Source organism: Andrographis paniculata, unplaced genomic scaffold, assembly GCF_009805555.1.
Source record: "Andrographis paniculata isolate CXL003 unplaced genomic scaffold, ASM980555v1 Contig34END, whole genome shotgun sequence".
In the NCBI taxonomy this organism is placed as follows: Eukaryota; Viridiplantae; Streptophyta; class Magnoliopsida; order Lamiales; family Acanthaceae; genus Andrographis; species Andrographis paniculata.
Window position 1 is genome coordinate 3,744,941 of NW_026137567.1, and position 15,416 is coordinate 3,760,356.

The following is a 15,416-nucleotide window of genomic DNA, read 5'->3' on the forward strand; positions in this document are numbered from 1 at the left end:
ATTTTAATAATAATGGGTAGGTAAAAATAGTGTAATAATATTTTTACCTTTAGAAACAATAGCATTTTAATGATAATGGGTAGGTAAAAATACCTTTACTTTTTTTTTTTTAAGAGTATTATATAATTATTCAAATTTAAAAATTTAATTAAAATTTTGAACCAAAGTTCAAATTTCTAAACAAACATATTAGTTAGAGCTGACAATAGGTCGATTCGTGTCGGGTTGAATACTTTAAACGGGTTAAATTATTCAAATTTAACCCGACTCGTTTATTATCGTGTCGGGTTCGTGTTGACCCGTTAATTAAGTCGAAATTCTTGATTCAAATTTTTTTTTGTGTTGTTATGTTAAGCTAATTTTTATTAGTTTGAGTATAAATTAAATTGAATTATTTAAAATTGAATTTAGTTTAAATTAATTTATGAAAAAATTATTAAATTAAGATTATTTTATCTATATAATAAATATATTAATCAATATTAATATATTATAATCGGGTTTGAGTTGAGAACTTCAATCCTAACCTGACTTATTTATTATCGTGTGTCGAGTTCGACTTATTTATTATCGTGTGTCGAGTTCGTGTCCATCGTATATATAATCGGATTGAAATATTTAATCCAACCACAATTATTTGATGTTGAATTTGAATTGAATTGACGTGTCAGATAACTTTTATTAGTAACACGCCTAATTCGATCTGAGCTGAAAAATAATAATAATAAAATAAAATAAAATAAAATAAAAATTGTAATTATCCATATAATAATTACTCGTGGAGGTAAAATGCAGCCGTTGCTCAATTTCATGTGTTTATGGTCGCTGATGACGACCCGCCAAAATGCAGCCTTCTCTCGTCTCTCATTCCCTTTGTTGGCGTCTGAGGGGCCACAAGCTCTTGTGGTCGGAATTTCTTCAATCCTTCACGGGCCCGCTCGCTCGCTCTCAGTCCCACTATTAAATTATCGTCACTCATCTCACCGCTTTCTCGGATCTCACCCCTTCTTTTGGTCTTACCCACTCCAGGTGAGAGCGTTTCCTTACTTTTCAGCATTACTTACTGTTAATTTTGATTCTTCCATGTCACTTGGGTTTCTGAATTTCTTGCTCTTTTTGTTTGTCAATTTCACGTTTTGTGGTTTTTTGAAAACTCAAATGGAAGTCTCTTCGAGATTGTATTCAGATTATGATTTTCAGCAGCGAATTGAAATTATAATGCTGGTTTTGATACTGTGAATGCTTGGGACGAATTGTGTGCTCGATGCTATTTTAGAAAAATTTCAGTAACAGTTTAGGGTTTTCCGAGATTAACTATTTTATGCCGCTAGTAATATGTGGGTTGAGTGAATATTTATACACCTGCATAATTGATGATGCACACACACCCATAGGCTTGCAACATGTGCTAACAAATTTTAGTATGATCGAGTTTCAAAAAAAAAATAAAAAGCATATTGTGCCAATCTATAATATGAGTGAGGAAGTATGGAGCTTATGCTTATTAAATCCGAATTCGACGGTGAATTCGACCTTAGTCAAGGAGGTTGCGCCCCCAGTGGTAGTCCTGCTAGCCAATCAGCGGGCAGGGGTCGGGGAAGCCGGCCTTACGGGGCTTAGAACAGCGCCCCGAAAGCAAAAGACACTCTTATGGGCACATTTTGAATGAAAAATGTTTGTTCAGTCAAAAATGGGTGCAACCGCACCTATTTTAAGTTAAGGATTTTGGTCATTTACAATATAAGAACACATATAATCACAATTTTAAATTTATCATTCGATCAAAATTCCTTGTGTTTCATTTGGGTTATCTCGAAATTAAGTATTACAAATCCTAGGGGCGAATTATAGCACTTAAAAAGTATTTGTTTCATGATACAATCATTTATTCAATGTATTACCCGTGTGTTCATCTTAGCTGATGTGTAGGATGTTTACTGAATATTGAAGTTCATGTAGAACTAGAATTACCATCTTTTAATCATTTCCTTATACACGATGTTACTACATGAAATTGAATATGTTCTTGATAAAGATGATTATTATTTTCTTAATAACTATCCCTTTGCAATTGTTATTTGTATTTGCCTAAGTTTCTCATGGTTTCACTTTTATATCTTTAATTGAACTTCAAACAGTGAAGTAATTCTCTGGAAATGTCCAGAGTTCTAGGTGGAGTTCTGGCCTCTAAGCTTATTTGTGGTACATGTTTGTAGGGCCTCTTTTCAGTGGCCCGTGAGATTACTTGATTTCCAGTCATGTGCATTGAAGACCTCTAAATGCCCCCGGCAATGGAAGAAAATAGGATTCCTAATTCACATTAAAAGATAAGGGGAAATCTTCAAAGAAAATGAAGGAAAAAAGATGTGTTGTACATAGAGTGTGCTTTTCTATCACGCATTAAGAAAATTTAATTCCGATAGTGATAACTAAACTTATCTAGATGGTACTTGCTTTCACCAGTCTGACGAGACGTGCATATGAGATGTTTTCGAATTTTAGAGACTAAACGCTTTGTTACAGGGAAGAAAAGAGAATAGTTTTCTGCCTCTCTCTCTCTCTCTCTTGATTGAATAATGATTAATGCAGGAGAGATGGAGGGAAAACACAGAATATAATTTCATGTTTTAAAATACTTGTGTATGTTTAAAATAAACTGGAATGGCTGGGATGTCCACAGCATAATCCAATGCCAAATTTTTATCCGTACAGCTCTCCACATTTTGGCGTTAAGAGATTGACAATGGTTATTGATCATGTTGGTGGTGATGATAATGAGATTACTACTCTAAATATTTGGCTAGATTTAATGCTATAATATGTTATTGGTATCTTTGAATTCAGAGTATGACTTATCTGTTCTAATTTTGTTTAATGCCGTGTGCTTTATTCTGCAGCTTTAACTCCTGTGAAATTGCTGGTGTGGGGGACTCACTTTCTGCAACATTTTCCGGAGCTTCCACTGATCCAAGATTCATGGCAAAACCAAATGGGGCTGTCTGCTCTTCAGCGAAATCTCCTCAGCACCCGAAGTTATATGCCGTAAACAATAAACAATCCAGCAGATTTCTTTCACTATTGAAACTAAAGTTTTTGAGCAAGGGTGTCTCACCTCTAGGTGGAAAATTAAGTACTTCTGTTGGATCTCGCGGAACTTCTCTTGTTTGTAAGTCAACAGAGACACACAATACAGAAACGAAGGAGCGTCCCCAACTGTATGATGATAGTTCAAATATCTCCAGGTATTCCCGGCTTTCCTGAAAGAAAAACATTAAACTTGTGCATAAAATTGTTGGTTTTATAGTAGTAGGTTGGTTGCTTAATTCTGTTGTCAACTCTATCAAATGGCTGTCCCAAAAAGGTCTAAAAATCTAAATATAATTATCAAATTACATAATGGTTGCTTAACTTTTTTTCGTGGAATGGGCTGTGTTTGGTTTGATGATTCATTTGTCTGCCTGCTTCAGCTCTCAAAATGGAGCCGATCATATGAACATGTCATGGAAATGCATCTGTTACCATACGGGATTAGCTGAAGCATGCCGGTTTGTTTCCAACGATGCAAAATTCGTCAATGAAAGGGCTAGAAATGATATTGTCCTTCTTTCACGGTATGTGATTGTCGAATTGTCTAGCAAAAGTAATAATTCCATGCTCCAACACTCCCCGGATGCACACTGTTTCTAAAATTTTCATATATTTGCAATTTTCAATATGCAATTAAAATAATTTCTCTCTTCACAAGTTGCAAGGTGAAATCAAAATGAATATCCTTAGTTAACTTGTTCCTAATTCTCATCTCCTAATAGAGGAATAAAGAAGTTGGATGCTCGTGCTCGGAAAGATGTTGCATTCCTTGGTTCCGAGTTCCTTAAACTTGATGGTAAGGATTTCTTCGCTGGTGTGTGCTTTGTTTTAGTGAACCAAATTGTAAAACTTACTTTATGAATAATAGAGTCTGCATACTTTATCTTGATTGTTGGTTCTGTAATAAATAAATAATTGATGCGTATCCCTTAAAGTTTAAGATTTAAAGTGAGATGGTCAGAGATGGAATCTCCCGTGTTCGAGTCTCATTGTATCCATTTGCGGTTGTAGCTTTAAGGAATACGCATCATTTTTTTGTTTAGCTGTCCTAATTTTAAAAGATATGCATCATTTATTTATTTATTACAGAGCCAACCAACATGCCCACTCAAGTCCAAGATGAATATATGCAACATACAAATCTTGCGAATAGGGTGGTGGTACTCGAACACAGCACATTCCAGCTCTGATATAATGTTAAATGACCGTCTACTTAAAAACTTAAGCTTTAGAGGATACGCATCATTTGCTTTAAGGATACGCATCATTTGCTTTAAGGATACGCATCATTTAACAATGATTAATTTACTGGATCCATTGGCGCCCTTTTCTTTGGCAGCTCGGGCCAAGGAGGATACTGAAAAAATTGATCACAATGTGAAAAGAAGAGCCGAGAGGGTTCACCATATTGCCACTGTGAGAATCTCTCATTCTTTCCATAAAGCAAATCTAGGAAATACTTTTCGGTCTTGTTGCTGTTCTAACTATTTTCAGTTCGATTGCAGCTTCTGAAAAACAGGGCAGAATCAAAATTAAAAAGTGCTGCTGACAAGCACTGGAGTGATGGTGCATTAGAGGTGGTACAATTAGGTTTCGAATTTATGATGAAATCCTTATTTGAGTTTTGCTTCAATATTTCCGAGCCTATGTTTATTTTTCAGATCCCCCAAGAAATTGACCTTGCTTTCTCATGCGCAGGCTGATTTGAAGAGAGCAGACTTTGTTGCCAAGCAACGTGCAGTCGAGGATTCTCTGATGGCTTTGGAGGTATTATTCAAAGAGTGATTTTGATCAATTAAATCAGCACAAATAAACTTTTTTCCTGCACTACAATGGCCTCTGGATTGTTTTTATCAACCCAAGCCAGGCTACCCTGTCTATAAAGATATATATATATATATATATTGTTTTTTATTCTTTATTTAAGGATTCACATTTCTGTTTGTTGGAGTTGCAGTTTGTAAAAAATATAATAGATATGATGGTGACGAAAATGTACAGGTAAGTTCATTGACAATAATCTTTTATCATCATCTACACACATAATTATTAATCTAATTTACGTGTATTGAATGAATAGAAAAGAAGATTCTACAAACACCATCAAGAGCACAAGCCAGATTACACTCGAAAAGAATGGGATAAGTCTCGACTTTCCTCAGGAAATATCTGCAGATCGTATTAGCCACATTCAGGTTTGACTTATATTTAAATATAAGGAACTTCTAATTAACTGAAAACCCTTTTCGTGAGCCACTTTGTTTGTTGACTTATAGGAAGTTTATTGGAGTATAGCTTCTGCACTCTCCGAAGCTGACGGAATCGACTATACTGATCCTGAAGAGGTTTTAGTTCATTAACACGAAAGTTTGTTACTTCATAGCATTTTTTGTGATTCTTTTTCTACTTTGGTGGTTTCTGTTTGGAGCAGCTGGAATTGCTGGTCGCTGCCCTTATTGATCTCGATGCCATGGATAGTAAAAGTAGTGTATCCCTGCTAGCAGAGTGTTCAAGTTCGCCCGATGTCAGCACCAGGTAGATTTTTTAGTACTGGATTCAATGAGTCGATATTGCTCTTTCAGTGCTACTGTTAATCGAAAGAGCTTATTTAAAATGCCTTTTGAGCTAGAACATGTTCTAGTAACTTTCAATTGTGATGTTTTAATTTAAAATTGAATCATTTTGGGGCTGGTTTTATGAAATTAGGAACTACAAGACACTCCCCTTTTCGGTAGGATTGTTGAAATCATCTGAATTCTTATATATTGAATATTGTTAGGTATAAATTATTGAATTAGTAAAGCATGTAATTTGTAACATAAAAAAGTTGGATGCAACTGCATATTGCAATAGCTTGTGTACTATTTTAGGGTTCATTTACTTCGGGTTTTGTTTTTATGTATTTGTTTTAGTGTTTTGGAGGTGAGCGTTGATGTTTTGTATTAAAAATTCATTGCTGGATGCGATGTTTTGGGAGGAAATTCGAAGAGATTAAATAATAAAAAAAATAAATGTGAAAAGCTTTTGACGGCGCTTATAAAGTTTCTCAATTGTCTCTTAAGACATTTTGAAGAGCTTATAACCTCTCCTAAGCTTGAATAAGAACTACACAAGATTTTTGTTTGATGCAAATTCATAGCACCCGAAAAATATTTTCATACTTGTAATTTTGTTCTTGCTTATCTATATTGAGGTATATGTATATATATATATATATATATTTTTTTTTTTATTGAACGTGTTCTATTTTCATGACTTTAGCCTATTTCTCAGAGTCATTTCGACTCCACCTTCCCGGAGTTCATTCTCGGGGAACTCCATTTAACTTATTCTGGTGTATCCGCTCCATCTACTTCTTTTCTAATTTCATCTGCAAATAAATTGTCTCGAATCACCAATTTTCAGGAGAGCATTAGCTAATGCATTATCGGCTGCTCCATCAATGTGGACACTTGGAAATGCCGGCATGGGCGCATTGCAGGTAATATAGGGATACACATAGTCGAAATCTCTCTGCAGCCATATAATTCTGCAGTCTGGTAATGTGCACTGGCTTGCAGAGATTGGCACAAGATAGCAATCCAGCAATTGCTGCTGCCGCCGCGGAAACCATCTTCGAATTAAAGCAGCAGTGGGAAATAGAGGAAGGCGACAGCTGGAGGTTCATGATGAACCAGAACCCGACCATTCAAGATGACGACGATGAAGGAGATGTTGATAAACAATAGGAATGCAGTATTCAGTTTAATGTGTATGTAGAATGAAAGCTTTTTAGTATAGATTCAACCAAATAAATGAAACATATATATATATATATCTTTCTAGGATGTCATCCATCCTTCTCGTCGATTATGTTTCCCTTTTCCTTCGCCCCTTTCTCATACGCCTTCTAGCGAATGGTTTGAAAACTATGGATACCGTATTCGATCCGAACCTTAGTTCACAATTAAGTGTGTTTGTAATGAATGTACCGTTAGCTAATTGACGACTATAAGATGATTGAGTACGGTATACCGCTATGGCATCTATGTACACACATTATATATCTTTATATATCACATATAAACATGTTACGTATATATACATATTTGTATTAGATGGGGTTGGGTTGGGAAAATGGAGCTGAGGATCCGATGTCATATATATCGATGTATTATATGTCCCAAATTAATTGAAACACATGCCATAAAGGTGATATTGTTCTATATACTACTGATGGCCTTGAGGCTATTTCTAACCCCTCACTCCATTTTTGCAATTGCTACACTACAGTAATCTTCAATCATAAACTTAAATTTTTACTTAAAAAAAAGTATATTCCCTATGTATTCCTCTTTTATATTATTTTATATAACTTCATATTTATAAATTACACCCCAATTTTAATTATTTTTACATTAGATCCATACACATAATTTATAAATTATTTAAAAATTACATATATAAAAATTAACATTTATAATTAATAACTATTACAAATAAAAATTAAACATAACTTTTTACAAAGTAAAATTACACCTTAATTTAAAAAATAAAATTACATATCACTTTTAAAAAAATAAAAATTATATCACTTTTCAAACAGTAAAATTATATATCAATTTAAAAAATAAAATTATATATTACTTTCCAAAAACTAAAATTATATCACTTTTAAAAAATAAAATTATACATTATTTTTCAAAAAATAAAATTACATACAACTTTTTAAAATATAAAATTATATATCACCTACTAAAAAATTAAAATTACACAATACACAAAATAAAAAACACCACAAAAACACTGTGGATTCCTGCAAAAATGGGGGATGATCTAATATCTCCTTTTTTTTCTTTTTGTTTATTCTTTTTTTTTTCAAAAAGTGATATTGTGGCGCGGATGCGTCATTGCTGATGGTCTAATTAAAACTATTATAGAAATTCCATTTTCAATACATTATGAAAATACTATTCTTTCTATTTTGATATATTGGGGATGGTTATTGTGCTGATTTAAAAAATTACTACAAAAAAATTTATTTTCAATACATTATGAAAAAATCAGTAATTTTTTACATCAATACAAATTATATATATATATACACACACACACACACGAATAGCACACATTAATATTACATACACAACACATATTATACAAAAAAATATATATAAATAAAAAATAAAATTTAATTTTAAATGTTAGAAATATATGAAGTAATGTATATATAATTAAATATATTAGATTAAAAGAATAAATATTATAGGTAAATTATTAAATATATTTATATTAAGTATGGGGCTCATACTCATTATTATCACCGACCCTGACCCAGCCGCCCTATTGCAATTTTTAATTATTGCAATGATTGGAATACGGGTGTGTTTAGTTTTGAACACGTCCATGTTCACATAAATCCAGTAATATATTGTTTAATTAAAGCAATGTGCTCGTGTTATAGTTAACATGATCGTATTTATTCTAGATCATTTGTCACATCAGCTTCCATTATAGTCATGTTAGTCAATTTTATTTGAAATTTAAATTGTGGGACCAAAAATGATAATTTTTTTTTTTTTTTTGTATGAGATCAATTTTGATAATTATTTTTGGATGGAACCAAAAATAAGAAAAAATAGGTTTAATTGGGATCAAAATTGATTTTTACTCGAATAATTATTTATTTTAATTATATTTTAAATTTTATAAATATATAATTTTTTTATTTTAATTAAATTATTTAATTATTTTAATCTTAATAAATAATTATTTATATTATACTTCTAATTATATTTACTAATGCAATTTAATTATTTACTAATCAAAACTTCACATTCTCGTTTGTAAAATAGACAATGACTATAATAATATTGTGAAAGTTTGAGTTTCAAATTCAACTTGTGCTGGGGAATTGGATTGAATTTACACTATTCATTCTATTTTTTTTCCTAAAAATATCAAATCAAACACCTATTTTTTATTTTTTATATTATACTAAAAATCAATTTTACATTCAAAACATCACATCAACACCTATTTATATCACATCATACAACTATTCAAATTCAAAATTTTTACTATTCAAATCCCAACTCAAAATCCAAACTCCCAAACAAACACACCCTTAATATATTGTTGATTATATTTAATACTCCATCCGTCGTAGATAAGATGGACATGTTAATGTAAATACGAAAATTTAGGTAAAGTATAATTAGTAAGTAATTAAAAAGTGTATTAATAAAAATAATTATAAATTAAGATTAAGATAATTAATATTAAAAAAATATATTTTAAAATTTTAAAATATAATTGAAGTGTATGATCAATTTTCTAAAAAATGACAAATTATGTAAAACGGACGAAAATAGAAAATATGAAGAAATTATGTGGGACGAAGGAATTAAAATTGAAGTTGATTTACCAACCAAAAATAGTGTTATTTTCGTCCCTTTTCATATCTATTATTAACTATACATACATATGACTTTTTAGTTCCCAATGTATTTTTTATTAATGGAGTAACAATTTTCAATATATATATATATATATATATATAAGTTAGAATAACATGTTGAGTTTTTAAATTCAACATTGTTGAGTGTCATCTAAACTACTCCCTCTGTCTCAGATATCATGTCCATATTGTCGTTTTTATTTGTTCAATTTTAATTCACATTGCCGTTTTTATTTATTTTCCAAATTACTATGTCACTTTCTTTTTTTGGAAAATGATTACACATTTTAATTTCATTTTAAATTTTTAAATTTTTTTTAATTTTAATTAAACTAATTAGTTATCTTAATCTTAATTTATAATTATTTATATTATAGGATAATTATTTTCACTAATACATTTTTAATTATCTATTAATTACACCCCTCTTAAAATACCGTGTCTACAGTTTAACAGACACGGTATCTGAGACGGAGGGAGTATTAATTTAAAAAATTTTATTATTTGATTAAAATTATTAAATATAAATCAAAGATTGGGATAAGATTTAGGAGGTGCTGAAGTAATATAACATCATATCATACCCTATATAATATATTAACTCTCTCTGACTACGAGGTCTCATTTACTTTTTTGTGTATTAATTTTTTAATATTAATTATCATAGTATGTGTTTACTTGTGAGATTTGAATTTGATTTTGAATAGTAAATTTTTGAATTGAAATAATTATTTGATGTGATATAAATATGTATTGATTTGATATTTTGAATGTAAAATTTAATTTTAGTGTAATATGATAAATAAAAAATAGATGTTTAATGTGATATTTTTGAGAAAAACATATTGGAATAATAAAATATAAAACCAAATCACACAAATAAACACACCCATAGTACAAATAAATGAAAAATGACAAAAAATACTTATGTGTCTTATAATACTATTATACTAATAATATTTGTCTAATAAATTATACAAATATAAAGATATTTTTAATATTAAATAAAATAATACAGTAAATTAAATGAAATTCTCTAAAGGAATATATATATATATACACGTGGACGTATATGAATTTCCCAATGTGTATTTAATTGCCATGTGATCACCTCCAGGTCACCATCTCCCTGTCAGCTCCATTTATAAATTAGCGTAGATCTAATTGCTAAAAGAGAACGAAGAAAAAAGAGAAGAAGAAAAAGCAGGGAAAAATAAAATTAAAAAATAATAATAATACTATGTTGTCAAGTATCCTAAAATTGCCAACAATGGTATGGAGTTCTCCGGCAACGGCGACGACGATGAAAAAAAGATATATCCATATTATCGAGAACGTGCCGGATTTCTCGGTGTGGCTTCGCCACAGCTGCTGCGAATTATTCGACTGCTGCCGGTCATATGGATCGCGATGAAGATAACCGATTATCCGAGTTGTCCGGGGCAATCGGGGCAGAGCTCATGCCGAAACATGTGGCCGTAATTTTGGACGGGCACGAGAGATGGGCCAAGAAGAGAAACTTGCCGACCCAAAAAGGCCACGAGGCCGGGATCGATAATCTTAAAACAATTATACTCACTGCGAGCTCTGATTTCGGAATTAAGGTTCTTACTGTTTATGCTGCCTCTGTCGAAAATTTTCAACGTCCTCAAGTAAGTAGATTGATTTGTTCTTGTCTGTATTTGTATTTGTATCTTAGTTTGTTTTTAAATAATGATTGGATGTAATATTTTTTAAAAATATTATATACTTATAGAAAATATATATATATATATATATGAGAATTGCATGTTAAAATATGGGTTTGTTTGGTTTTATATTTGAATTTTGATTTAAAGATTTTTTTTTTTTTAATGTGAAAATAGTATTAGAAATTATATGATTGAATAGTAAAATTTTTGGATTTGAATCAAAACCAAACTCTCAAGAGATCTAAAACATAATATATTCATTATGAGTATATTTGATTTTCATTTTAAATTAAATTTTTACTACTTATCTTATATGGATTTTAACGAAAATATATAATTTTTTTATCACAAAATAGCATAATCAAAATATTATTTTAGTCAAAAACTCAATTCAGAATTTCAATTTCAAATCAAAACTAAACAAACTCTATAATGTTCTTGTTGAATTAATTCATTAAGTGATTTTATTTAATCTAATGATGAGTGATGGCAAGTTTAGTGGAGTAAGAATTGTAATTTAGATAATTTATTTTCAGGTAAATAGTGAATTATTGGAAAATTTATTGATATATATATATGTGTGTGCGCGCATCTATGTAACAATTTCTCATATATCATAACATGTTCCATTAAGCAATGTTATTATTTTATTGAAAAAGAAATAGAATATACAGGATGAATTACCGATGCCAAACAAAATTAGTTTATTATCAATTATGTTATTCTCATAATATTCTCTATTTTTTTTCTTCAAGATCGCTTACATATCATATATATTTTCATAATTGAACTTATCATTACTATGGTAATTTTTTTTTAAATTAAAAATAATAATAATAATAATAATAATAATCAATTTAAATTACTTACTTAAAAAATCAGCTAATATCATATGCGTGTGTATCGAGGCACAGGCGGAAGTTAATCACGTGATGGGCATATGGGAGGATTTCATTCGATCATATGTTATGGAATTAATACATCGGTAATATAACTTAAAACCCCTTCTACATGCTTATTATTACATTAGAATTTCTTTATTTCTCATGGATTATTAACACTAACTATTAAAATATTTATAATTTTAGGTGTTTTACGTCAGGATAAGAAACTGTAAAAATATTAGTATAAAAAAGTACAAGTATATCTTATATTAATATCAAAATCAATTATTTTAAAATTATATATAATTAAAACATACATCTCTTTATTTATATATATATATTGGGGATACAACTTTATATATTAAAAATAAATGACTACCATTAATATAAATACATTAATAAAAGGATATAAAGAAAAATAGATTGTTTTATTTCATTTTATATTTTTTACTCTACAATCTTTCATTTTTTTTTTTAGTCTAAAACATTGCATATAATAGTATTACATAGTCATTATCAAATATAACATCTAACACCTATTTAATTCAAACAGAAATAATTTGCGGTTCTCGATCATTGGCGATAGACCAAGACTTCCGGATTCGATACAATCTGCAATATTGGAGGCCGAGGAATCGAGCAAGTTCAACAATGGAATGCATTTTGTGATGGCGCTGAGATATAGCGGGCGTCTCGACATAACCGAAGCGGCCAAGAGAATTGCAAGAAATGTCGGGAAAGGAATAGTGCAACCACAAGATGTGAGCGATGAGTTACTACATCAACACCTAATGACGAGCTCGATCCAAGTTCCCGACCCCGATTTACTCATAAGAACCAGCGGAGAGAGGAGGCTCAGCAACTTCTTGCTTTGGCAATTGGCCCATACAAAATTCTACTTTGTCGACAAGATGTTTCCAGATTTCGACATGACCGACTTTGCAGAGGCCCTCACGTATTTTCAAGGTACAAAGAGATATTGATGCAAGAGCTATAGTTATGTTCGGAAGAAGAATTAAGTTGCGGACAATTATGAAGAGATTCGAGTTAAAAATATTACTCCCTCCGTCCCTTAATAAATAATTTATTTTTTATTTTGGTCTGTCCCAGAATAAAGTATCTATTTCCTTTTTAGTAACTGTACTATCTACCTAACTTTACAAATACTCTTCAATATAATTACTTTTATATTATACAATACTAATAAAAACTTTGTGTAAGAAAACGAATGGATAGATAAATATGAGACAAATGAAATATGTACTTTAAATGATCTTTCATCCATATTTTTTGTTTTTAAAAAAGGCCAACCATTATAATTCATTTCTAGTCATAATTTCTATATTGATAGATTCAAAAAATATTAATTTATATTCTATTATATATATATATATGTATATATATATATATTTATAAATAGCATTTTGTTGTTTTATCAAACTTATTTAACAATGATAAGAAATTTGATGGAGAATAGATTATAAAGCTAGCTCATAATGTTAGAATAGGCACATTATAGTAATTACAAATTTTGGGTTAGGTCTTATACATTAACCTTTATATGGGCCTTATTGAAGCCCATTGATCTCTGTTGAGGAATTTCAATTCAATCTAAGTCCATTTAACTAACAATAATAATAATAATACTCCTTCCGTCCCAAACAAGGTGCTACATTTAAGTTGGATACGAAATTTTAGGTGAGAAATATTAAATAGGATAATTGAGTAATTATATGATGTGATGGAGAGAGAAATGTGTATTTTATTTTTTTATTAGAGTGATGTGATGAGCTAGGGATATAGATTAAATATAATTAATTATTTCCTAATTTAGAAATGTTGCAGCGTATTCGGGACATACCAAAAAGAAAATATTGCACGATTGGAACGAAGGGAGTAATAATTTAAAATTGTATTATTGTTCTTTGTGAAAAATATTTGTTTAATTTTGTATGTAACAATCTTAATTATCTAGATCATTTATTAACAACTAAAGCCTATATATATATATATATATACATTTGGATCACAAGTGTAAATATAATTCAGCATATGCATACTTAATCACAACCATTAATCAATAAAACATAATTAAATCAATTTAAACATAATCTTAAAATTGAAGGTTAAGATTATTCTTGAACATGCTGAATTTATAACATTAGCATAGGATCTTCATATTGCTATGTATAGGGGTGGGTGTTGGTATCTGGTTCTATTTTTTTAAGTCCAAACACAATTTTTTTGTGTTGTGCTCGGATCGAACTTTCGGGCCGTACTTATTTTTGTCGTCCTTACTTTTATCCATAACAATTTTCAAAATGAAATCAAAACTAAAATTTGGTATTATAAATTGTATGTAATTAATTTATGTCAACTTCAGTAATGACATCATACATAACAATATTTCAATAACAAAAAGACCTTCTCGACTATAAATTAAATATATATAAGAATATTTCTACCTGGGCTTTATCAAATGATCAAAATAATAGTAAGAAATATTAAATACATAAATTATATTTATTGCATACGTATAGTACGTATACAAACATATATACTATATGTATATATCAGATGTAAAGTTTTATATTGTTATATAAAATTAAAAATAGGTAAAAAGGAGGTGGATCAAACGGTGATAGGTATTAGTTTATTTAATTTATTATATAATTAATAATTAAATATTTATTGACATAATTAATTATTAAATTAACACATCAGGTGATCCACCACCAAATAAAAATATATTAATGTGTCGGAAAAATCTTTTAAATAAGTTTGATCAATTATATGATGTATGTCAAAAAATAATAATCAATTCTTAATTAGATCTATAGATGATATGATGTGATTTCTTGGTCTTTTTCTTCTTTTTTTTTTTTTAAATTTTTTGTTATAGTTGATATTCTTTTTTTTTTATATATAAGTAAAATTTATTAAATTAAAATATAATTAATAAATATAAATCAGATCACTCAAAACTCCTTTATTTTAATTTTATTTACACTATATATATAATCACTTTTTTTATTAAAATTCTCCAATCTGAAAATTTTGTAGAGTTGAATAAAACGTTAAGAATGTGAAGTTTTAAGAACTTGGTTTAAGAGAGGCATTGTAGGAGGATAAATCAATGTGATATTTAGTTGAATTGAATAATATTTATGTTAAATAATGTTATTTTAAGTAATAAGTTAAGTTATAGGGTGGTTAATATTTTTTACATTTAGTTTTGTTATGTACTTTATTTTTTACTAATTCATTCAATTGTATTTATTTATTTATTTATTTTTTTCTGTGGATAAATATTGA

The 15,416-nt window shown here is 29.3% G+C and overlaps 2 protein-coding genes across 5 annotated transcripts; both read left to right on the forward strand.

Annotated features, from left to right (window-relative positions):
• Positions 1-877: 877 nt before the first annotated feature.
• Positions 878-7,166, forward strand: LOC127248676 (senescence-associated protein SPA15, chloroplastic-like). Of its 3 annotated transcripts, none has more exons than XM_051271139.1 (13): positions 878-1,029; positions 2,898-3,242; positions 3,468-3,611; positions 3,810-3,883; positions 4,427-4,503; positions 4,593-4,664; positions 4,786-4,854; positions 5,045-5,088; positions 5,168-5,282; positions 5,364-5,432; positions 5,519-5,622; positions 6,493-6,568; positions 6,648-7,166. In XM_051271139.1, the coding sequence occupies exons 2-13, from the start codon at positions 2,977-2,979 to the stop codon at positions 6,813-6,815; spliced, it is 1,278 nt and encodes a 425-aa protein (XP_051127096.1). In that variant the 5' UTR covers positions 878-1,029; positions 2,898-2,976; the 3' UTR covers positions 6,816-7,166. The 3 variants fall into 3 exon arrangements, with proteins under 3 accessions (XP_051127096.1, XP_051127097.1, XP_051127095.1); XM_051271140.1 differs by lacking the exon at positions 878-1,029 and adding an exon at positions 1,066-2,758; XM_051271138.1 differs by lacking the exon at positions 878-1,029 and having other exon boundaries at positions 2,775-3,242.
• Positions 7,167-10,715: 3,549 nt separating this feature from the next.
• On the forward strand, positions 10,716-13,284 carry LOC127248791 (uncharacterized). 2 transcript variants are annotated; one of them, XM_051271318.1, is made up of 3 exons: positions 10,716-11,178; positions 12,132-12,202; positions 12,655-13,284. In XM_051271318.1, exons 1-3 carry the CDS (start codon positions 10,927-10,929, stop codon positions 13,082-13,084), a joined length of 753 nt encoding a protein of 250 aa, XP_051127275.1. In that variant the 5' UTR covers positions 10,716-10,926; the 3' UTR covers positions 13,085-13,284. The 2 variants fall into 2 exon arrangements, with proteins under 2 accessions (XP_051127275.1, XP_051127276.1); XM_051271319.1 differs by having other exon boundaries at positions 10,716-11,130.
• Positions 13,285-15,416: the final 2,132 nt, after the last annotated feature.

Excerpts from the sequence above, each read along its gene's own strand:
- LOC127248791 (XM_051271318.1), top strand. The coding sequence starts at position 10,927 with ATGGATCGCGATGAAGATAACCGATTATCCGAGTTGTCCGGGGCAATC. Across the intron at positions 11,179-12,131 it reads AAAATTTTCAACGTCCTCAA|GCGGAAGTTAATCACGTGAT; the intron begins GTAAGTAGATTG and ends ATCGAGGCACAG. Across the intron at positions 12,203-12,654 it reads GTTATGGAATTAATACATCG|AAATAATTTGCGGTTCTCGA; the intron begins GTAATATAACTT and ends TAATTCAAACAG.
- LOC127248676 (XM_051271138.1), top strand. The coding sequence starts at position 2,875 with ATGCCGTGTGCTTTATTCTGCAGCTTTAACTCCTGTGAAATTGCTGGT. Across the intron at positions 3,884-4,426 it reads CGAGTTCCTTAAACTTGATG|CTCGGGCCAAGGAGGATACT; the intron begins GTAAGGATTTCT and ends TTTCTTTGGCAG. Across the intron at positions 5,089-5,167 it reads ATGGTGACGAAAATGTACAG|AAAAGAAGATTCTACAAACA; the intron begins GTAAGTTCATTG and ends TTGAATGAATAG.